At 37.2% G+C, this 23,309-nt stretch overlaps 2 protein-coding genes across 4 annotated transcripts in view; both read right to left on the reverse strand.

The window, feature by feature from the left end:
• Positions 1 to 23,309, reverse strand: part of Pka-R1 (Protein kinase, cAMP-dependent, regulatory subunit type 1) — a 174,462-nt gene that overhangs the window by 80,418 nt on the left and 70,735 nt on the right. Inside the window, exon 1 of one of the 3 annotated variants that reach the window (XM_074176368.1) lies at positions 16,817 to 17,162. The exons of the other annotated variants lie outside the window; for them this stretch is intronic. Coding sequence (XP_074032469.1) covers positions 16,817 to 16,825 — 9 coding nt within the window. The 5' untranslated portion in view covers positions 16,826 to 17,162. Of the gene's footprint in view, positions 1 to 16,816; positions 17,163 to 23,309 lie in introns of those variants that run through there. 3 annotated transcript variants of the gene reach the window in all.
• Positions 12,223 to 13,423, reverse strand: LOC111507832 (cilia-and flagella-associated protein 96). The gene has a single exon (XM_023163194.2). The coding sequence runs from the start codon at positions 13,284 to 13,286 to the stop codon at positions 12,342 to 12,344; it is 945 nt and encodes a 314-aa protein (XP_023018962.1). The 5' UTR covers positions 13,287 to 13,423; the 3' UTR covers positions 12,223 to 12,341.

Raw genomic sequence — 23,309 nt, forward strand, 5'->3', positions numbered from 1 at the left:
ACCAACTCCCGCAAAACTGTCATCTACCGCTAAAACCAATGAAGCGGTGAGAGGGAAGAGGGGATAGGTGAAAGCACTAGAATGACCTATAAATAGTCAGATCTAGGAGGAATAAGTCCAGTCATCACCCAAAGACGATTGTGGGTACTAACAATCGAAACGTCGTGACGTAACTTGGTTTGGAATCTATTTATTTTAATTTTTCATTTATTTTTTTAATTTTTAATTTATTTTTTTTATTTTTCATATTTTTTTTGGTTGTTGCTTGTATGTTATTTCTTTGTAATTCCAGTTTTTAGTTTAATAAAATTGTTATTATTCGGTTAATCTTTTTAATTTTTTTTCAGAGATTTCAAATCAATTTATATCATATGAGACAATGGAAGTCCGAACTGATGAAGTACACCACGAAACATTGTCAATCACCTTCAAACAAAGAAATGAAAAATTGAAAATTAAAAGATTACAAGATTTTTCAGAGATTTCAAATCAATTTATATCATATGAGACAATGGAAGTCCGAACTGATGAAGTACACCACGAAACATTGTCAATCACCTTCAAACAAAGAAATGAAAAATTGAAAATTAAAAGATTACAAGCCAAATTATTTCACGTTACGATTTTTAGTATCCACAATAGTCATCACCCGAAGACGATTATGTGAAAAAAATATCAAATACCAGTTGAACTTATGTCCTAGAATACCTACCACAGAGAAGCGACAAAGACGGTCATTTTGTGTCCCTTTTTCGTAGACGCATGCGTCGACTTGGTTGTCTCCACGTCATTCTCGGGCTTAGTTGTCTCCATTAGTCTGTGAGCACTGAGCAAACATAATGAGATAGGTAGTTAGTTACAAAAGGTACCTACCTAGGCTCTGTTTACATTAAAATTATGCTATTTAAGCAAGAGTTTTCAGGAGATAATTAGTTTTGAAGAATCCATCGTGAGAGAAACAGTAAAAGATTCAGCAATGTTTAAGGCACTTGAAATTGAAATTAAAACAATGCTCGAACAGGACAAGCGATGTGTGATATCTATAGATGAGATGGCTTCAAAATCCAATCTTTTTTTTGATACAGGATGTGATGAAATCATTGGTTTCGAAGATATTGGAGACGCAAATAGGAGGAATTCCATATGTAGAAATGTTCGCGTTATTATGGCTAGAGGACTTTATTCTCCCTGGAAACAACCGATTGCTTTTTTTTTCATTAAATCACAGCTACCAGCAAAAAATCTACATGATATTTTCGATAAGTGCATTTCTAAATTATCCAATATAGGTCTGCATGTTATTGGCATTGTGAGTGACATGGGCTCTAACTTTTATGAATTGTCAAAGCTATTAGGGGTCACTTTAGAAGAATCTGAATTTGAGCTCGGTGGTAAAAAACTTGTTTATATTTTTGATCCAATTCATTTGATAAAAGCCACTAGAAACAATTGTTTAAAACATTCATTTCATTTTGAAGGCAAAAGTACATCTTGGTCTTTTGTGCGCTCTTTTTATGAGCCATCGGCAATTTTATAGATTCGCACCAAATCTTACCAAATCACATATCAATCCAAACAATTTTGAAATAATGAAAGTGAGTCTACAACACAAGTTCTAAGCCGTACAGTTGCCAGTGGAATGAATGCATTCGTGGCAATGAACTTACTTCCTGCTTCTTCTTTTGGTACAATACACGTAATAGAGACATTCAATAACCTTTTTGATTTGTTGAATTCGTGTTCTTTACTACATTCGAAATTCCAATTAGATTTTTTTGAAAAATCTTTAAATTTTAAATTCAAAGGACAAAAATGTCACAAATCGAGTCAGATTTATAAAATGTTGGATTATTTCCATGAATAGTATAATTAAAATATGGGATGAGCTTTCCAAATCAAATTATAAATATTTAAAAACGAGACGACTCAATTCAGAACATTTTTTTGGTGCTGTAAGACAACAATGCGGAAATAATGTAAATCCGACCCCCATACAATTTCAAAGGGCATTCCGGAAGTTGTTTTGCCAAAATTATTTTCATTCCAATCATATGAATTGTAAGAATGTTTTAGATGATTTATTAATCAGTATAAAATCCACAAACGTAAATGATATATTTATATCAGATGAGAATCACTTTTCTCCAGCCCTTGCCCTTCCGGATTATGATTATAAAAATGAAGATGTATGTACTCAGAATTCATTCATTTACAGAAATTTCTACTGGGGGAGCAGTTTCGAATATATTATTCAACCTAATGAAGGATGTAGATTTATTTCATCCTTGTGAAAATTTTCCAAAAATGTACATAATTAAGCTATTCATAAGAATGAAAAATTTTTATACTATCAAATATACTAATAGAGATATCAATAATACCAAAGGTAAAACTGTAAAAAGGAAACTTAAGATTCTGTAACATTTTTAAATTGAGAGGTTTTGGTAAAATATCTTGTTTCATTATTTTTTCATTCGGAACCTCACTTAATTAGAACCCTCAGATTGTATTGATGTTGTTAATGAAAGTTTAAGTTAAGATTACATAAAATAACAAAAGTCACTTCTATTCATCCTTAGTGGACTTATTTATTTCAGAGGATATAAAATGATTATATAATATAAGCATTATTCTATTATCGTAACTTTATTTTAATTTTCTATCTAATGAATTGGATTTACAAAATAAAGTAATTTAATTTATTTCTTAAAGGCCAATTCATCATAAATAATAATACATTGGCCACATAGTTGAATATTCTCTATTATTACTGAGAAAGGTGTTCAATTAGCAATATAAAAATTGAATGGAGTATGATGCCCTTCACACTATAATTTTATATTCAACAGTGAGCCCACGTACTATACTAGAACGTAAGAGTATGTATTTTTATTAGTGTATATCGCTGAGAGGTCATTTTTCTCAGTGAACCAGGTTGTCTATCACTCAAAATCTTCGGTTCGGAGTTGGGACACCGAACATCAAAGGATCCGACGTTAATGTCGCTTCTCTGTGGTAGGTATTCTCGGCTTATGTACAGGAAAAATATCGCCAGATCTAAATAAACATAAAAAATTGTTTCAAGGCTCTTTAAAATTTTGTAGATGTTGATATTCATCAATTAGATAACTTTCCTGATACAAACTACATATCAGAACTAATAAAAGCTACTTCTGAAATATATTATTTCATTTTATAGGAAGACTAATTTTGAAGAAACAGAAGGACAGCTTCATTAAAAGTTAATCATTTCTCAAAAACAATTAATTTTTACATTCGCTCAAGTAAAAATATTTAATAAATCGGAGTGTAGTGCTCGTGTTTTGTCCTTAAAAAAATTCACTTTAGATGTGTATCGATAAAAATTAAATAAAGGTGTTATCGTCTTAATCCTTTATCGGGGGACTCCCTGAATATTTTTATGTTGTTTAATGGTCAACGTAACCATATGGTCACTTCAACTTCAAAACCCTCCCAAATCATATCCATGCCGTTTGACATGTCGCGGGCTACGTTACCATATAGTTACGTTGTTTTTGTGGAGGGAAAAGAGCCGGTTGGTTTTCGCGCCAATCGAAATGTGTGTTTTTACGAGGTTATGCCTGTTGGTAGCACTGCAGCGTTACAGGTTATGTGTGACATTCGTATATGAGTTTCAATTCCTACTGAAACCATAGTCATTTTATGTCTATAGTGTCACTGCTGTTTTGTGAAAGAATCAGGTAATATGTTGTTTATTTGTTTCCGATCCAATTTACACGAATATAGAAGCAATGTTTGAAATATGCGTATCCATATGGTTACATTGCCCATACTGAGAAAGTGTTTCACCTAGGTTTCGAAATATATATTCATGGAAAATCTTGGAAAAATTCCCTCATGTTCATTTTATGGAAGGAAGAAATTCAAACTTCCACCTTTGTCTGATATTCCCGATGGTTCTGGAAGTTCCAATGATGAGGAAAATGTGACTGAAGCAAATTCAAAGCAAACGGTAACTGCAACTTCAGGAACTGATAGTTCCGACGACGAGGAAAATCTAACATTGTTCCAAATTCAAACCAAAATAAAGCAAGTTATGGATCTCACTTCAGGTAACCATCATAATATAAGGAAGTGGGGAGGTGATAATCGATTTTTTTTCAGCATATAATGAATCAGATAAGGAAGATATATCTGGAATTGAACAAAATTTCGACGAAGAGGACGCAGAGATAGAGGAACCAACAGCAAAAAAAAGAAAAAGGGAGAAGAAAAAAAAAAAAACCAACTTTCAGCTGGACAAAGGAAGATATATTTGGAATGAACAACACATATTTCGTTCCGGATACAAATGAAGAGATACCAGCTTCAATCGAGTATTTCACCAAACTCTTCTCTTTTGACATAATGAATGATATAATCGACCAGACTAACCTGTATAGTACACAACTAACTGGTAAATCCATAGATACCAATGCCAAGGAAATAACCAGGTACTTTGATGTAAGTATATCGAGCTGCAAAGAGATTATGTTGAAAAATAAAAAAATTTTTTCCAAAATTTTTGTGTCTTCTTTGTTGGACCGGGTACTTTTGGAATCACCCTCGTAAGTGCGTGTCTGCCTTAAGCGCCTACACCCTTACGACATTCCAGGCTTCACTTCCACGCGCCTTCTTATGCACATTTCATTGGTTTCTTCTTCCACGAATTTTTGGCGTTGTGGATCGTGCAAAAATATACAAACTTTTTGCACGATCGTAGAAGTTTTTTTGTTCTCACTCAATTACATTAAATATTGTCAATCGCAATTTCTCGGCGTTTCTTCGTTAATTTACACTTCTTATAAGAATACGAAACCATCAAATTACTCTGAGTAATCACTCAGTATTCAGATCGTTTCTCGTTGGCTGCTCGAAATTCCTCTCTGGAATATTAAAGAGCTGACATAATTTGTGAGCGGGAGCTTGGCAGGCGAATAATCTCATCCGTCAGGCTCACCTTCTCTGTTCTACCGTCTTTTACGAACACTTCTGCATAACAGCTAGTTAATACTGAATTCACGTGGAACTTCGAACGGATGCATAATTTGAATACATCAATTTACTCGATAGCAGATAACAATGACCACCAGGAACTCGTCCTACGGACTCGTTTTTTCATCTATTGCTGGTTGCTCGGTTGGTATTGCTCAAAAATAACAAAGTTTGAGTTTTGAGAAATGGTCATTCTTCTGAGAAAAGTTTTAGGTCCAGTGGTATTCGTAAATATCATTTACTGAAATACTCTCAGCTAAATGCATCGATCAGAACGAAATATCAATTCTTGCACTAAATACATTTTTATTACCCAAATAACGAGAAATTTCAAGAAGAACATTGTTCGAATATATGAACAGAGAATGTCAATGACTATCCTCGTATTATTCAATAGGATTTCATTGTTGTAATCTATCTTGACATGAGACCGCAGTACCGGCACCCGAGTCACATAACTTACTTTTAGCAGCTAGATACTCTGTTGTTTATTTATCAATTTCGATTTTATCCCCATCAAAGTAGTCTCCCTCAGATATAATACACTTCTGACAGCGTTTTTTCTCAGCCTCAAAGCAATTCTGATATGCACTTTTTGGTAGGTCCTACAGCTCGCTCGGCTTTTCAATTTTTATCTTATCAATCGTCGCAAAACGCCGTCGTTTCATGGGTCTCTTCAATTTTGGGAACAGGAAAAAGTCGTAGGGGGCAAATCTGGTGAATACCGTGGATGGGGCATGATTACGGTGTTGTTTTTGGCTGAAAAATTACCAGCAAGCAATGACGAGTGAGCAGGTGCAATGTCGTGATACAAAAGCCATGAATTGTTTTTCCGCAATACCGGACGTTTTCTTCTTATTGCTTCTCACTAGCGGCGCATAACTCAAGATAATAGTCCATATTGCCTGTCCGTACGACCATGTGACAAAAACTGCTGATGCACTACGCCACGGTAATCTAAAAACCAATGAATAAAACCTTGACATTTGATCGAACTTGGCGTGCTTTTCTTGGTCTTGGCTCTTCTATTGGGACGATAAGACATGTTATAACTATATACGCGTATCAGAACTACTTTGAAGAGGATAAAATAGAAATGGGCGCCCAATATATTTTCTGGTTATTTTTGGATTGATATGTTCTGGAGTAATTCTACATTTCACTGTACATATTTTTGCTTCTCTTTTCAGTCATCATACTGCTCCTTGGCCGAGATAAAATAAAAATTGAATCAAAACTTTCTATCCTTCGATAAAAGACAAAGTCTCAAATGAATGTCATTTAAATAAAAGGGATCTACTAAATATACCACCTACCGTTTCAATTTTTCATTCTTCATTTCGGTACCAAATGCAAATTTTTCAAGTGAAATTCATCGATCATTTCAAAATCGACTTTTGGTGAGTTGTCGAGAGTCAGCTTTAACAAAAAAAGGCTCAACATTCATTTTGAAATTATTTTAACAAAAATACGAAGTTTGTGAAAACGTTGACATTAGAAAGAGCACATTGTCGCATTCACTACAGAAGGCGCTGGCTGACTGGATGACAATATGGCTAATATACCAGTAACGTTAAATTTCTTATTATTGGTGGGTACCATGAGCATTCAAAAACCATTTGAAAATGCAGCTTGTTTAATTCAGTTATCTTCCTTTCTTTGGAAGATTCCCACATCAAGATGGAGAAGTAGAAAGTCGAAACCTTTTTTTTCAAAAACGAATCTCTCCTGGAAATATACCCTTTCAATTTATATACACATGATTCATCACCAGTTATGACCCTTTTAAGCAAATCTAAATTGCCGTCGAACAGGCTCGTTTTTTTGTCAAAATTCAACAATTTTGGAACGAACTTCGCTGCCACACGATTCATACCCAAAATTTACGAAAAAATTGCATGACATGAGCCAACCGATATGCCGGCATCCTCATAAAAATTTTCTTCGCTCTCTCTCAATTTCATCTGTTATTGATATGCGTCCAGGACGAACGTGTTGGCCTACTGTGAAAAGCTTGTACCACTCGTAAACATTTTGCTGACTCTGAATACAATCATCGTATGCTACTGTCAACATTTCAAGTGTTTTTCATAACTAATTCGTAATTCCATTCGTTATACAAAAGTGGATGCAAATTATTTGATCCATTTTTTCGATAGCAGAAAATCGCCGAACTTTTATGCCTTTCACCAACAAACATGCTAAGCAACTGAAACTGTGAACATATGTTCGAGACAAGTGTACCAACATAAAAAAAACGCTACGCATACGCATACGAATGTATGATGCCCGCGAAATTTGAACATTTACCTTATTTTTAAACTATTCACATACATAAACTGTACATCGCTCATTCTTGTCGAAGCCAATTGAATTGCTGTTAATTATAATAATGTTTCGATTCGGATTGAACATGTCTTATATACGATAGTTTGCCTTTTACGTTTCGGGATTTGGCAACCCTAGTGTTGCAATCTGACAACTTACAGCTCTATCGTAAAGTTGGACATTTTGAAGCTATACGTACTCAGAACGTTTTAACATACGCGCGCTATTTGTGTTGTTAATAGTAACTTAAAAGATTCATCTCGGCCCAAAAAAGGAATTAAATCGTGAACATTTTCGTGCGATTATTTTTTACAACTTTCGACGTGGATTAACTCAGCAACAGTACATTAATGATCTTAATTCAATTTTTGGAGATGAAGCTCCATCAAGGATCAGTGTTAATCGATGGTATAGTGAATTCAATCGTGGTCGTAGTTCACTCCAAGACGAATTTCGTGAAGGTCGTCCAAAATCAGTTGTTGTTCTGAAAACCATTGATGCTGTGCGGGAACTAACATTGCAAGGTCGTCATGTGACCTATCGTGAGATTGAGACAACCTTAGGCCTTAGGCATTAGTGGGACCAGCATACATTCAATATTGCATAAACATTTGACTGCCAAAAAATTTGTTCGCGTTGGATCCCAAAAAATTTATCAATCGCTCAAAAAAAGCCTCATGTCGATTGGTCGAAGGAAATGCTCAAAAAATACGATCGCGGTGCTTTGAAACACGTCTATGACATCGTGACAGGTGATGAATCGTGGATTTACGCGTATGAGCCCGAAAGTAAACAGCAGTCTACTGTATGGGTGTTTCAAGACGAGCCAAATCCAACAAAAGTTGTTCGCGCATAAAGTACTTCCAAGCAAATGGTCGCCTGTTTTTTCGGAAAAAGTGGACATGTCGCAACCGCACCACTAGAACAACGCAGAACAGTCAGTTATGAGTGGTACACAACCATTTGTTTGCCAGTTATTGTCTTTCAAGAAATCAGGAAAACCAACCAACCACTCTTCACCACGACAATGCGAGCTCTCACACATCGGCTCAAACAACGGCATTTTTGAGTACCCAAAACATCGATTTGATGAGATATCCGCCGTATAGTCCTGACTTGGCACCGAATGACTTCTTTTTATTTTCGCACGTAAAAAACAAACTGAGAGGTCAACGTTTTTCGACACCTGAAGAAGCGGTTGCTGCATTCAGAATGCATGTTTTGGAGATACCTCAATCAGAGTGGCAAAAGTGCTTCAACAATTAGTTCAAACGCATGCAAAAGTGTATAGATCTTCATGGGGAACATTTTGAAAAACAATAAAGTAATTTTTGATTATTAATATTTGTTTTTGTTCTGTAATCCCGAAATATAAAAGGCAACCTCGTATCAATAAATGACGATTTCTTTGTGGATTGATAGATTTTTGTCTTATTTTCGTGAAGATGTGTGAATCAGGAAGCATGTTGATTCGTTTTTCATTTCGTAAAATTTCAAATTCATTCAACGAAAGTCATTTTTTATGGAGGAAAAAATCAGTTTTTTATCGACCTTTTTTGGGTAATGGTTACCTTCCACAATCTGAAAAAATATAAAAATTATAATGGAGAACTTTATACAAGTGTAGAAGGGCAAACTTTTTAGTTTACCCCGATAAGTTACTGCGTAAAAATCAAAGTATTTTTCACAAAGAAAAATCTTCTATTTATCAGTAACTTGTCGTATTTCACAATTTTGCCTATCAAAAAAAATATTAAGAAATTATACTTATCTTTTACGTTTCGGAGGCCAAAATCTGCCTCCGTCTTCAGAAATGGATAAAAATTCGAATAAATATGCAGTTATTCCTTTTTTGAGAGCTTATTTCTTTACTTCTTCGACAGATGTCAAAGAAGTTTTGAAATATGAAATTATGTCAATGTTGTTGATTGACAACTGAAATATTCGATGTAATACAAGGTACTCTCCGATATCAGTTTGTTGCCATTTCGCCACTATCCAAAGTTTTCTTCAAGATGGGTAGCCAAGTACGATCTATTTCTAAGGAGCTATTCGAGATACAATTCTCTCCAGACATGAGAATATACGCTGATTCTTTTAGCTTACGTCTCTTAGAATGAGGCTCATTGGTAATCTTTCTTGTCCTATTCCATTCCACCCGATGTCCTATTCCATGAAATACGACAAGTTACTGATAAATAGAAGATTTTTCTTTGTGAAAAATACTTTGATTTTTACGCAGTAACTTATCGGGGTAAACTAAAAAGTTTGCCATTCTACACTTGTATAAAGTTCTCCATTATAATTTTTATATTTTTTCAGATTGTGGAAGGTAACCATTACCCAAAAAAGGTCGATAAAAATTCAAATTCATGTTGTTAGGAAAAACGACTTCGTCGAAAAATATAATATAGAAAATCATAATTCATGAAATTTTTGAAATCTGATTAGAAATTAAAATGAATTGATAAATGTGTTGAACAATAAGTGAAATGTCAGTAAAACGCAAGCAATAAAATAAAAAAAATTGAAAAAATATGAAGAAAAAAATTGAAACCAAACTACGTCACTATTTTCGATTTTAAGAATCCACAAGTCTACGGACTTTAACTGCTCCGGATTACGCTGCACTGAAGGGGGAAATCGGTTAAAAAAGAAAGCGCTCAAATGAGCTATACATATTCATTCCTCAATATTTTGTCAAAATATTTATAAAACAAAAATTAATTGACGCTCCGGGGAGACTTCATCCATTCCAGTGGCGCATTTGCTCTTTCAGCTTCAGGAAAACTCGGAAAAACCTGCAGCACCACATCATTTGAAGATCATATTCTGTCTGACAGACAGACAGACAGATTCCAGTGGCGCATTTGCTCTTTCAGCTTCAGGAAAACTCGGAAAAACCTGCAGCACCACATCATTTGAAGATCATAATCTGCCAATGTCCTTTCTTTCATAAAACAAAATGTGGGGTGTCTCCAGAGGCTCCAATAAATTCAATACTTCGCCTGAACACCTAGTGACACGACTATCGTCAAACTTAAACAAGTTCCATTTCGTCTTTGAACAAGGCGTAATAATGACCAAATTCAACGCCAGAACCACAGTGAACAATGACTGCATGAATATTATAATAGTGGTCTGATAGATTTAAGTGTGCATCTACTTCGAACCTTCATAAGTTTGGTGATTCCGTTCGAGGTTGAGTCATGTTTGAAGATCATCAGTGTTATTATTAGATTGACTGGTGCCTCGGCTATACTGGTTTTCTTATAACAGTCACTTAGTTTGGCGCATATTTGGCAATACAGTCGATCATCACCTGTTAAAAGTTCAGATGAAGTTTCAGATGATTTAACAATAAGCTTTGCACGGAATGATTATTAGTCATATCAGGAAACATTTACTACAAAGTAAACACGTGAGGATTTTTCCAGCAAAAGATTTACTAACACAAAACGAGATAGACTGCACTGAATCATTCAATCCAGAGCGGTCAGGAGTACCCCAAGAATTCGGGACAATCCTCTTGTTGTCCTAACGAGTATCTAGTGGACTTCAAAGACTCCAGGAAATCGGTTGGAGGGAAAGATGATACCTTCTTACGAAACTGCAGCTGCATGAACAGGTGTTTGGGTTTGATGAATACGTAGAAAACATTGTCGTTCTGGTTCATCATAAAAACCTCGTTCTCAAAATTCTTCGTCATGAACAACACTTGTAAAATGCTATTCATGTAGCAAGTGTTTCCTTAATTATCTAACCCAATTTTCTTCTCAAGATTTTCAGGACAACTGTCTACTGATTCGTAAGGAAGAACATGTTTCACAGAATCTGTATCAGAAACATTTCTCAAGCTGCAACCGTTCCTTCCAATTAAGGGTTTCGTAAAGGCATCGATTCTGCTCTTGCTTCATGAAGCTGTTCCACTGAAAGGGAACCAGAACCTCGAGGACTGCAACTCATATTTGGTGGGCAAGAATGACCTAAGCCCATTGACCGTACTGAAAAAGAAGAAGGTGGATCAATCACTTGTGAATTAACCTTGATAGGAGACTGATGAATATCCACATATCCCGGCTTGTTTCGAAGATACTTCAGTTCCGTACTGAAATAAGGGCAATACATGATCTCATCAAAATTATGTGAAGGAGGAATAGTTCCAAGGACCGAAGCAGCATTACCACGTTGAATAGAGCAATACTAATTATTTCTATTAAAAAAGAGGTAGAACGGTGATCTTTCGTTGCTTGGCCTATTCTCCTTCCTAGTTTATTAACGAATAACAGAGACTCTGGGCCATAAACACCAAAAGTTTCAACCGCTACTGGACGGAAAAGATATATAGTTGTCACCAAGATTTTGGTATTTTTTTCGTTTCAATTTTTCGCCAGACAATGCTGTGGTTCCAGCAGACTTCGAACTTTCGGCTAAATGGGAAGCCGCGACCGTGTCAAAGCATGTAAAGTCCCATACCACAGGTTTACCGTATTTCCATGGTATGAGACATACTATACCTAAGGGTTCCAGGAACATCCGCTGACACCATAGTTCGTTTCAATATGTCGTTCACCTGGTGATGTCGAGATGTACGCCCTGCACTTCTCCTGCCACACCGAATTTCAAAAAGTTTTCTAAAAAAACAGATAATTTTGCTGGACATTGATTCAAAAAAGAAATATGAACTTTACTCAAAATCTTCATGAATCACCCCGAATAGTTGCTCACTTTTCGCTGCCTTAAATTTTCACCTAAAAATGCATCAGAAACGGCCATCTAACAAAATTTTCCATTTTGAAAGAAAACTATCTGTGTATTTATTATGTTTTGAAATTATAACTTGTATATTTCTTCCTGCCATATATTTACACAACGGAGTTTGTTGATTTTAGTTTAATCAGTGAACGGTTTACAACTTAAAATTAAGTGCAAACAAGATCGATCGACCTGTGAATTATTCAAACAACTCTGGCGCATCGAATTCATTCCTCGCACCCTCAATCAACCAAATATTTTATGTAGGTTGGTTCGAAAGAGCCATGGTTCTTCGCGTTAACTCTGAACCTCAAGTTCTCGTTGATCACGGAACACGTATAAAAAGTCTTCTCGGCAGTCGACTGGGGATAGAATTTCCCCCCAGTGCGTTTCTTCGGCTTAAGCACTTCATAAAGAGTGAGATACTTGTCGGGCTTGTACTCCGGAAACTTATCAAAGCAACCGGCGTGGCATCCTCCGGGAAGCTTCGCTGGCCCCGTGGGGACCAACTTGCCAGGCGGTAAGGGAGGCAGCGTCTTCTCCTGCGGTCTCACGTAAGTAGGCCCCGGCTTTATATCGGGCGGGTCTTTGAAGGGATTGCGCTCGAAGTAAGGCTGGGGGTAGTGATTGGTGAGCATGGGGCCGTCCAACACTCGGCCGTACATCTTGTACTTCGGCTTGGCGCCGTACCTGTCCGCATCGTGGGTAGGATAAGGACTCAGGCATATGTTAGCGTAGCCGTAGCCTCCTTGCTTTCCGAGGCTCGTTACTGCGTTCCTAGGTTCTCTCTTGTAAGGCGGCTTCGGCCTCCGAAGGTTTCCAAAGGCTTCGATCCTCCCTCCGAAGGTACCGTAGTGATCCCCAGGAGTCGAGTGTAGTTTCGTTTCGCCGGCTGGAACGAAGGGTTTTTCCGAAACGTTCTTCACCTTCGGTGCCTTCTTCATTCCCCTACCTTTGAGGGCCTCGCCGACGAACAACCTTTTGAACTCTTTATCAAAGTAGCAGTCCTGCTTGCCGGTCTTCACTTTGGGCCCCTCTCCCATTATGTTTCGTCCTTTGTTGACGCGGGGCTTCGGGAACAACGATACGTAGCCTTTTCCGTTCATATAGGGCATTTCAGAGAAGAGGCCGAGTCGTTCTATGTCGGGTTTGCCGTACAGGTTGCCTATTTCTCCAGTTTTCGCCATGGCGAGGCGTATGGGCCAAAAAATTTCGAAAAAAAATTAAAGAGAAAACGTTCGATTTTCAAAAATGACACTGACAGAAGTCAAATCAGTGGATCGTTAAATAGCCATGAGAATGTTCTAAAGTTGAATTGAAAAGGAGTTATTTTTAGGAGAGCCCAGTTTTTTCAGAAAATAGCTGTTTGTTTTTTTGATTCTCCATGATTAACTGAAAAATACGGGAAACCTTCAAAAAAAGATAGGAAGAAATTAACAACATAACCTCGAAATTTGAAAGCTAATACTATTAACAATAAATAGATCGTAGTAGTCAAGACTGTGAGAATATATTACTTGCAATTAGTATTAACCATTAGAATTACATACATTATCTATTCAGGGTGTAACTAAATAAGTGTAAAACATTTAAGGAGGTGATTCCTCATCGAAAAAATATAGGATCTTTCATATAGAGAAATTTCATTGGAGCATCCCTTGTAAAGATACAGCCCCTTAAAGGGGGTACATAAAATATGTACCTATAACAATTTTTTCACAAGCACTAAAAAAGTTACAATATTGAAATTAACCTGACGTTTTGTACTAACAAATAACACTTAGCCAGAAATTTATTTGGTTTACCCGATGGTTGTAAGGGGTGGAAAACGCAACCCCTAAAATTTATTTCCAATGTACCTTTTTGTCTTTTTATTTGTTTACCATTTAAAAATTTATTTACAGAGATTCATCTACAGAGATACATCGTCATAAATGCGAAAATACGAAACTAATCTATCTAGTAGGTCGCTATTAGCAATAGTGACGATTAAATTGGTATGACGCTGACAGTTTGTGAAAATTCGAAATTGAATTAATACTAATTGTGTGTTGTTGTTCTGTTCTTAATTTGTCACTTTAATAATTCACTTGTTATTAAAATGGCATACACAAATCAGGAAATGGCTGATATGCATTACGTTTACGGTCTGTCGCAGGGGAATGGGTTAGAAGCTTCTAGAAGATATGCTGAAATGTATCCTCAACGGCAGCATCCTTCACATAGAATATTTGCTCGACTTCATCAACGATTACGAGAATATGGTTCATTCGACAAAAGAACGCAGGATTGTGGTCGCCATCGAGAAGAACGAACACCACAGCTTGAGGAAGCAGTACTTAATTTGATTGAAGAACAACCTACTACCAGTACTAGAAAGATTGCTTTCCAGCTAAATGTTGATCATATGACGGTATTTCAATGATACTTCGAATATCGAATTATCAAAATCCAAAAAAATTAATTTCAAGATATATGTGAAATATCTCAAAATTATCAGGTTCCTAAAATATTTCATTATTTTTATTACCGATTATTGTTCATTTTATTTGATAAAACAGATCAAGTGCATTTAATCGCTCTAAAATGATGTAAAAGCTGCCTAGCTGTCAAATTTTTCGCATTTTTTTAGTTTTAAGGGAAATCATTGTTAACTTTTTCCTTTTTTGGTTTTCCATTCTCCATAATACAGACTGACGATCATTATAATTAGTAAAACAGGTCAAGTGCATTTTATAGCTGCTCTAAAATTATGTAAAAGCTGCCTACCCGTCAAATTTCTAGCCTTTTTTAAGTCTTAAGGGAAATCATTGTTAATTTTTTTCCTTTGTGGTTTTCCGTTCTCAATAATACAGATTGACGATCATTTCAATTAGTTAAACAGGTCAAGTGCATTTTTTCGCTCTAAAATTATATAAAAGCTGCCTAGCCGTCAAATGTTTCGCCTTTTTCAAGTCTTAAGGAAAATTATTGTCAATTTTTTCCTTTTTGGTTTTCCATTCTCAATACTACAGATTGACGATCACTTTAATTAGTTAAACAGGTCGAGTGCATTTTATCGCTGCTCTAAAATTATGTAAGAACTGCCTAGCCGTCAAATTTTTCGCCTTTTTCAAGTCTTAAGGAAAATAATTGTTATTTTTTTTCCTTTTTGGTTTTCCATTCTCAAGAATACAGGTTGACGATCATTTTAATTAGTTGAACAGGTCATGTGCATTTTATCGCTGCTCTAAAATTATGTAAAAGCTGTCTAGCCCTCAAATTTTTCGCCTTTTCCAAGTCTCAAGGGAAATCATTGTTAATTTTTTTCTTCTTTGGTTTTCCATTCTCATTAATACAGATTGACGATCATTTCAATTAGTTGAACAGGTCAAGTGCATTTAATCGCTCTAAAATTATGTAAAAGCTGCTAACTGTAAAATTTTTCGCCTTTTTCAAGTCTTAAGGAAAATCATTGTTCATTTTTTTCCTTTTTGGTTTTCCATTCTCAAGAATACAGATTGATGATCATTTTAATCAGTTAAACAGGTAAAGTGAATTTTATCGCTGCTCTAAAATTATGTAAAAGCTGCCTAGCCGTCAAATTTTTAGCCTTTTTTAGGTCTTAAGGAAAATCATTGTTAATTGTTTTCCTTTTTGGTTTTCCGTTCTCAATAATACAGATTGACGATCATTTTAATTAGTTAAACAGGTCAAGTGCATTTTTTCGCTCTAAAATTATATAAAAGCTGCCTAGCCGTCAAATGTTTCGCCTTTTTCAAGTCTTAAGGAAAATTATTGTCAATTTTTTCCTTTTTGGTTTTCCATTCTCAATACTACAGATTGACGATCACTTTAATTAGTTAAACAGGTCGAGTGCATTTTATCGCTGCTCTAAAATTATGTAAGAACTGCCTAGCCGTCAAATTTTTCGCCTTTTTCAAGTCTTAAGGAAAATAATTGTTATTTTTTTTCCTTTTTGGTTTTCCATCCTCAAGAATACAGGTTGACGATAATTTTAATTAGTTGAACAGGTCAAGTGCATTTTATTGCTGCTCTAAAATTATGTAAAAGCTGCCTAGCCCTCAAATTTTTCGCCTTTTCCAAGTCTCAAGGGAAATCATTGTTAATTTTTTTCTTCTTTGGTTTTCCATTCTCATTAATACAGATTGACGATCATTTCAATTAGTTGAACAGGTTAAGTGCATTTAATCGCTCTAAAATTATGTAAAAGCTGCTAACTGTAAAATGGTTCGCCTTTTTCAAGTCTTAAGGGAAATCATTGTTAATTTTTTTCCTTTTTGGTTTTCCATTCTGAAGAATACAACTTGATGATCATTTCAATCAGTTAAACAGGTAGAGTGAATTTTATCGCTGCTCTAAAATTATGTAAAAGCTGCCTAGCCGTCAAATTTTTAGCCTTTTTTAGGTCTTAAGGAAAATCATTGTTAATTGTTTTCCTTTTTGGTTTTCCGTTCTCAATAATACAGATTGACGATCATTTTAATTAGTTAAACAGGTCAAGTGCATTTTTTCGCTCTAAAATTATATAAAAGCTGCCTAGCCGTCAAATTTTTCGCCTTTTTTGAGTCATAAGCGAAATCATTGTTAATTTTTTTCCATTTTGGTTTTCCATTCTCAATAATACCGGTATAAGCCCCCCCCCGTTCAAAACAGATTTTTTTACAATTTCACAGCACTCTGGTACCTACTGAAAAAATACTATTACTATCATTACCTGCGGCATAACTTCTGCTGCGACACCGAAAGATCTCTGCTCGACAATACAGACCACACTCAGTGGGCTTCGGTGGAAGAAGAAATCGGGAGGCGTCGAGTCTCGCACACTGAGAGAAGCCGTACGAGTAGATCGAAAGTTGGCGACTGAACGGACTTTTCTTATTCCTGAAAACGCGCCGTCGACGTCCACGCCGTCGTCGCCGTCCGCATGACACTCCTGCGATCAGGCGTCGAGAGATTGCCCGCGACACAAGTAACCGAAGGACCAGCGAATGAATGACCGCCGACGACTTGGTCGGACTTCCATCGTCCGCTCTGATCGAACTCTCAATTGAGTTGAATTCTAATCGCTTTATCTAGTCCGAGCGGCGTTTTATACGGGGTAGCCAATTAGTAAGATGGCACCACATCTCCTTATACAGCTCTTTAAAGTAACCTATAAGTTCAATAGAATAATTTCATGAGAAGGTTGAGACCGGTAGAAAGGCGCTGAAGAAAGGCGGTAGAAAAGCGTTAATCGTTGCAACAAACATGAAGTTGACGGTCACCTAAAAAAATAAAAATCCAAGTAAATTTTACAAATACACTTTAATTCGATAAAAAATACTCCAAACTGATTTGATTATGGCTACTTCAAATACATATTAAATAAAAATAGTAAAAATATGTATCATACGGGGGTATTTCAAAATTTTACAAAAGAAAAAAAAATCGAATAGCAGGCCATGACTTCGTATCTGAACATAACTTTTAATTCTAAGCTCTTCAACATATTTCTATATTTTTTGAAATAAGGGTACTTTACTCTTGAACGAACTTTATATTTTTTTGCCTATCCTGTATGGTGTTTGTCATAAAGCCATTTCAGGTACACTTGGTATAGTTTTGGAACATGCACCAACTTTTGTCGGGCATGAAATTTTCTGAGAAATCGATAATAAAAAAGTTTTCCATTTGTTGCACACTTAGTGGACCACTCTGCGAAAAAATATTATGACAAATCAGCAAGCACATGTATGTTGAACATAAAATAACTGACAGACCGGGAGATGGTGGAAGATTTTGGTAAGTCATTTCTTACAGTATGGCGCTTTTAGGGGGGTTCAAATACGTAATGAGTGAAAGGAAAATGATGTTCGTACCAATGGTACACGGGACGCAATTACAGAATGATTAATTGAAATTGCTCGAAAATTCGGAGGTGTCAAACAATTGCTTTCACAAAATATTTTCAATTTATTGTATCATCTTTCCCATCAAGCGATTTCCTGGGGTCTTTGAAGTCCACTAGATACTCGTTAGGACAACAAGAGGACTGCTTCGAATTCTTGGGGTTCTTGCTGAATTCTCTTCGTGAGCAAAAAAATAACAAAATCAATACTTCTGACCGCTCTGGATTGAATGATTCCGTACAGTATATCTCGTCTTGTTTGTAGATATTTTGCTGAAAAAATCCTCACCTGTTTACTTTTTAGTAAATGTTCAAGAGGTAGCAAAAACGTATGTGATTTTCTGGAACTTCAACTAGCGTTTCCTAATATGACTGATAATCAGTCCGTGCCAAGCTTATTGTTAAATCATCTGAAAATGGAACTTTTAACGGGTGATGATCGACTGTATTGTCAAACATGCACCAAACTGACTGTTATAAAAAAACAAGTATAGCTGAGGCACCAGTCAATCTAATGATAACACTGATGATCTTCAAACATGACTAAACCTCTGACGGAATCACCAAACTCTTACGAAGGTTCGAAATAGATGAGCATTTCAATCTAGCAGACCACTATTATGATCTTTATGCAGTCATTGTTCACTGTGGTTCTGGCGTTGAATCTGGTCATTATTAGGCATTGGTCAAAGATGAAACGCACTGGTTTGAGTTTGACGATAGTCGTGTCACTAAGTGTTCTGGCGATGTCTTTAATTTATTGGAGCCTCTGGAGACACCCTAAATTTTATTTTATGAAAGTCAGCACATTGGCAGATCAAAATCTTCAAGTGATGTGGTGCTGTAGGTTTTCTTTTTTAATATATTATTTATCGGTATTTAAACAAAAAAAATCCGACGCTTGCTATATGCCATACCTTTCCCGTGGGTGTTTATAGGCCCGCCAACTCTAACATATTTTGGTAAAATAACGGAGTTAATTGCAGGTTTCTTCAGAAAAAACAATTTGGAAGTGGCATTCAGACCACATGCCAGGTTATCTCATTTCCTTTTCAATGCCAAAGTTGGAGAAATCTGGAGTTTATAAGCTTTAGTGTTCGGAGTGTAATACTATTTATGTGGGACAATGTGGTCGAAATTTCCAAAAACGGTATGATAAACATGAAAGGTCCTTCAGATTAGTCGAAAATGATTCGACGTTTTCAAACCATTCCTTGGCATGAATTTCACTAGTTCGGACTTCCATTGTCTATTATATAAAATGATTTGAAATCCCTGAAACAAGTAAAAAAGAATAATTAAAAAAGAATAGTTGAAAATAACAATTATATTAAGCAACAATAAACCTGAAATGAAATGATAGTAAAATAACCTACAAGTAAAAATATAATAATTGAATAAATAAAAATTAAAGGAATGCAAAAAGAAAATAATAAAAATAAAAAAGTGTAGAGATTCCAAGTCACGTTAGTTCACGACGTTTCGATTGTTGGTATCTACAATCGTCTTCGGGTGATGACTGGACTGATTCCTCCGAGAGATGACTATTTTATAGGTCGTTGAAATACTTTCACTTTCTCTACTTTCCATTTTCCGCTTCACTGATTCCGTGAGAGATGACCGATTTGGCGGGAGTTGGTCATTTCTCGTTTGATGATGGGTTTCCATATGTTTCGTATATCTACGCTGGCCTGGCTGAATACGTTGTTGGACAACATGTATGCGGCTTCCTTAAATTTTCTCCTGAACCAATGTTCCTCTCTGTGCAAGATCTCAGCTTGGGACCACTCGATGTTGTGTTGATGGGTCCAAACATGGTCTGCTATTCCTGATTTGCTGGTTTCTCCTCGCTGTGTGTGCTTCTTGTGCTCGGCAATGCGAATATTCAATGGCCTCTTAGTTTCACCAATATAGGATTTTCCGCACTCACATGGTATCCGGTAAATGCAATTCTTGGAATCGCAGTCTGCGTTTGGGGGCCTGGTTTTTGTGAGGCTGCTACGGATAGTGTTACCGGATCTAAAACAGGTTCTAATGTTGTACTTGGAACCAATTCTTCTTATCCTCTCCGATAATCCTCTGATGTAGGGAAGTGCAAGCACTGGTTGTGACGGCTTCTCTTCCTTGCGAGGCTCCTGCTGTCTTTTGGCCAAAGTCTTTTCTACCATCGCTTTGGAGTATCCATTCCGCTGAAGATCACTTTTGATGATGTCTAGTTCCTTCTCGAGACCTTCCTTTGTATTACAAAGCCCAAAAGCACGGTCTAATAGAGTCTTGATGATTCCTCTTTTTGTCGATTGATGGTGGTTGGATTCGTGGTTCAGATACTGTCCCGTATGAGTGGGTTTTCGGTATACAGATGTTTCCCACTTAGTGTCGGTCCTCTTCACCAAAACGTCTAAGAATGGCAATTCATTGTGGATTTCCTTCTCCATTGTGAAAGTGATGGAAGGTCTCACGCTGTTGATGTGTTTCAGAAAGGCGTCTAGTTCAGTATTCCCATGGTTCCATATTATGAAGGTGTCGTCAACATATCTCAACCAGACTCGAGGTTTCTTGTGGGCTTCTTCAATGGCCAGAGTTTCAAACCACTCCATATATATGTTGGCTATGACTGGTGAAAGTGGCGATCCCATTGGCAGTCCCTCATCTTGTGTAAAGAATTCGTCCTTCAGTTGGAAATAACAGTTTCGTACACAGCATCCTAGTAATTCCATAATTACTTCTATAGGTAGATTCGTTCTCTCTTTCAGGTTCCCGTCTTCGGATAGCTTTCTCTGTATGATTTGGAGTGCTTCTTCGACCGGAACGTTGGTGTAAAGGCTTTCCACGTCGAAACTAATTAGTTGATCTTCCTGTGTGACTTCAATTGACCCTAGTAGTTCGACAAAATGTCTTGAATTCTTCACAAAAGACGATGTTTTCCCTTGTAATGGTTGTATTAAGGGAAGTAAAAATCTAGACAAGTTTTGAGTAGCCGAATCTCTGGAGCTGATGATCGGTCTAAGCGGAACGTCCTTCTTGTGGATTTTGGGTAGACCATACAAGTGAGGGGGCTTACTGTGGTGCGGTGTTAGGCATGATCTTTCCTTGTCCGAAAAATAGACTTGGTGTTTTTTCAAAATCTGGTACAACTTCCTTTCGATTGATGCAGTTGGGTCCCGTACGATCTTTGTGTATCGTCCCTTCTGCAGAACCTCTTCGATCTTCTGTTCGTAGAGAACGGTATCCATTACCACAGTAGCGTTTCCTTTATCTGCAGGTAGGATCTTAATGGTGTTGTCTCTACGTAGGCCGTTCAGAGCTCTACGTTCTTCCTTGCTGATGTTAGATGTTGGAACTGGTTCTCGATCCAACTGTTCTCTAATTTTCCATCTGAACTCTTCTGCCTCGGTCTGGTCAATGAGGGAACTGGTGGATTCCACTGCAGTAATTATCTCCAAAGTGGGCACAGATGTTGGCGTAATGGCAAAATTCAGGCCTTTCCTCAACAAGGATTCCTCTATTCCCGTGAGCGGGCGGGAACTCATGTTGATGACGTTGGTGGCTTCATAGTTGTCCTGTTTTCCTATGAAGCCACCAACGTCATCAACATGAGTTCCCGCCCGCTCACGGGAATAGAGGAATCCTTGTTGAGGAAAGGCCTGAATTTTGCCATTACGCCAACATCTGTGCCCACTTTGGAGATAATTACTGCAGTGGAATCCACCAGTTCCCTCATTGACCAGACCGAGGCAGAAGAGTTCAGATGGAAAATTAGAGAACAGTTGGATCGAGAACCAGTTCCAACATCTAACATCAGCAAGGAAGAACGTAGAGCTCTGAACGGCCTACGTAGAGACAACACCATTAAGATCCTACCTGCAGATAAAGGAAACGCTACTGTGGTAATGGATACCGTTCTCTACGAACAGAAGATCGAAGAGGTTCTGCAGAAGGGACGATACACAAAGATCGTACGGGACCCAACTGCATCAATCGAAAGGAAGTTGTACCAGATTTTGAAAAAACACCAAGTCTATTTTTCGGACAAGGAAAGATCATGCCTAACACCGCACCACAGTAAGCCCCCCTCACTTGTATGGTCTACCCAAAATCCACAAGAAGGACGTTCCGCTTAGACCGATCATCAGCTCCAGAGATTCGGCTACTCAAAACTTGTCTAGATTTTTACTTCCCTTAATACAACCATTACAAGGGAAAACATCGTCTTTTGTGAAGAATTCAAGACATTTTGTCGAACTACTAGGGTCAATTGAAGTCACACAGGAAGATCAACTAATTAGTTTCGACGTGGAAAGCCTTTACACCAACGTTCCGGTCGAAGAAGCACTCCAAATCATACAGAGAAAGCTATCCGAAGACGGGAACCTGAAAGAGAGAACGAATCTACCTATAGAAGTAATTATGGAATTACTAGGATGCTGTGTACGAAACTGTTATTTCCAACTGAAGGACGAATTCTTTACACAAGATGAGGGACTGCCAATGGGATCGCCACTTTCACCAGTCATAGCCAACATATATATGGAGTGGTTTGAAACTCTGGCCATTGAAGAAGCCCACAAGAAACCTCGAGTCTGGTTGAGATATGTTGACGACACCTTCATAATATGGAACCATGGGAATACTGAACTAGACGCCTTTCTGAAACACATCAACAGCGTGAGACCTTCCATCACTTTCACAATGGAGAAGGAAATCCACAATGAATTGCCATTCTTAGACGTTTTGGTGAAGAGGACCGACACTAAGTGGGAAACATCTGTATACCGAAAACCCACTCATACGGGACAGTATCTGAACCACGAATCCAACCACCATCAATCGACAAAAAGAGGAATCATCAAGACTCTATTAGACCGTGCTTTTGGGCTTTGTAATACAAAGGAAGGTCTCGAGAAGGAACTAGACATCATCAAAAGTGATCTTCAGCGGAATGGATACTCCAAAGCGATGGTAGAAAAGACTTTGGCCAAAAGACAGCAGGAGCCTCGCAAGGAAGAGAAGCCGTCACAACCAGTGCTTGCACTTCCCTACATCAGAGGATTATCGGAGAGGATAAGAAGAATTGGTTCCAAGTACAACATTAGAACCTGTTTTAGATCCGGTAACACTATCCGTAGCAGCCTCACAAAAACCAGGCCCCCAAACGCAGACTGCGATTCCAAGAATTGCATTTACCGGATACCATGTGAGTGCGGAAAATCCTATATTGGTGAAACTAAGAGGCCATTGAATATTCGCATTGCCGAGCACAAGAAGCACACACAGCGAGGAGAAACCAGCAAATCAGGAATAGCAGACCATGTTTGGACCC

Source organism: Leptinotarsa decemlineata, unplaced genomic scaffold (assembly GCF_025532065.1).
Source record: "Leptinotarsa decemlineata unplaced genomic scaffold, Ldec_3_MD MMD2_tig00001719_RagTag_RagTag, whole genome shotgun sequence".
NCBI lineage: Eukaryota > Metazoa > Arthropoda > Insecta > Coleoptera > Chrysomelidae > Leptinotarsa > Leptinotarsa decemlineata.

Coding starts and splice junctions, on each gene's coding strand:
- LOC111507832 (XM_023163194.2), bottom strand. CDS start 13,286: ATGGCGAAAACTGGAGAAATAGGCAACCTGTACGGCAAACCCGACATA.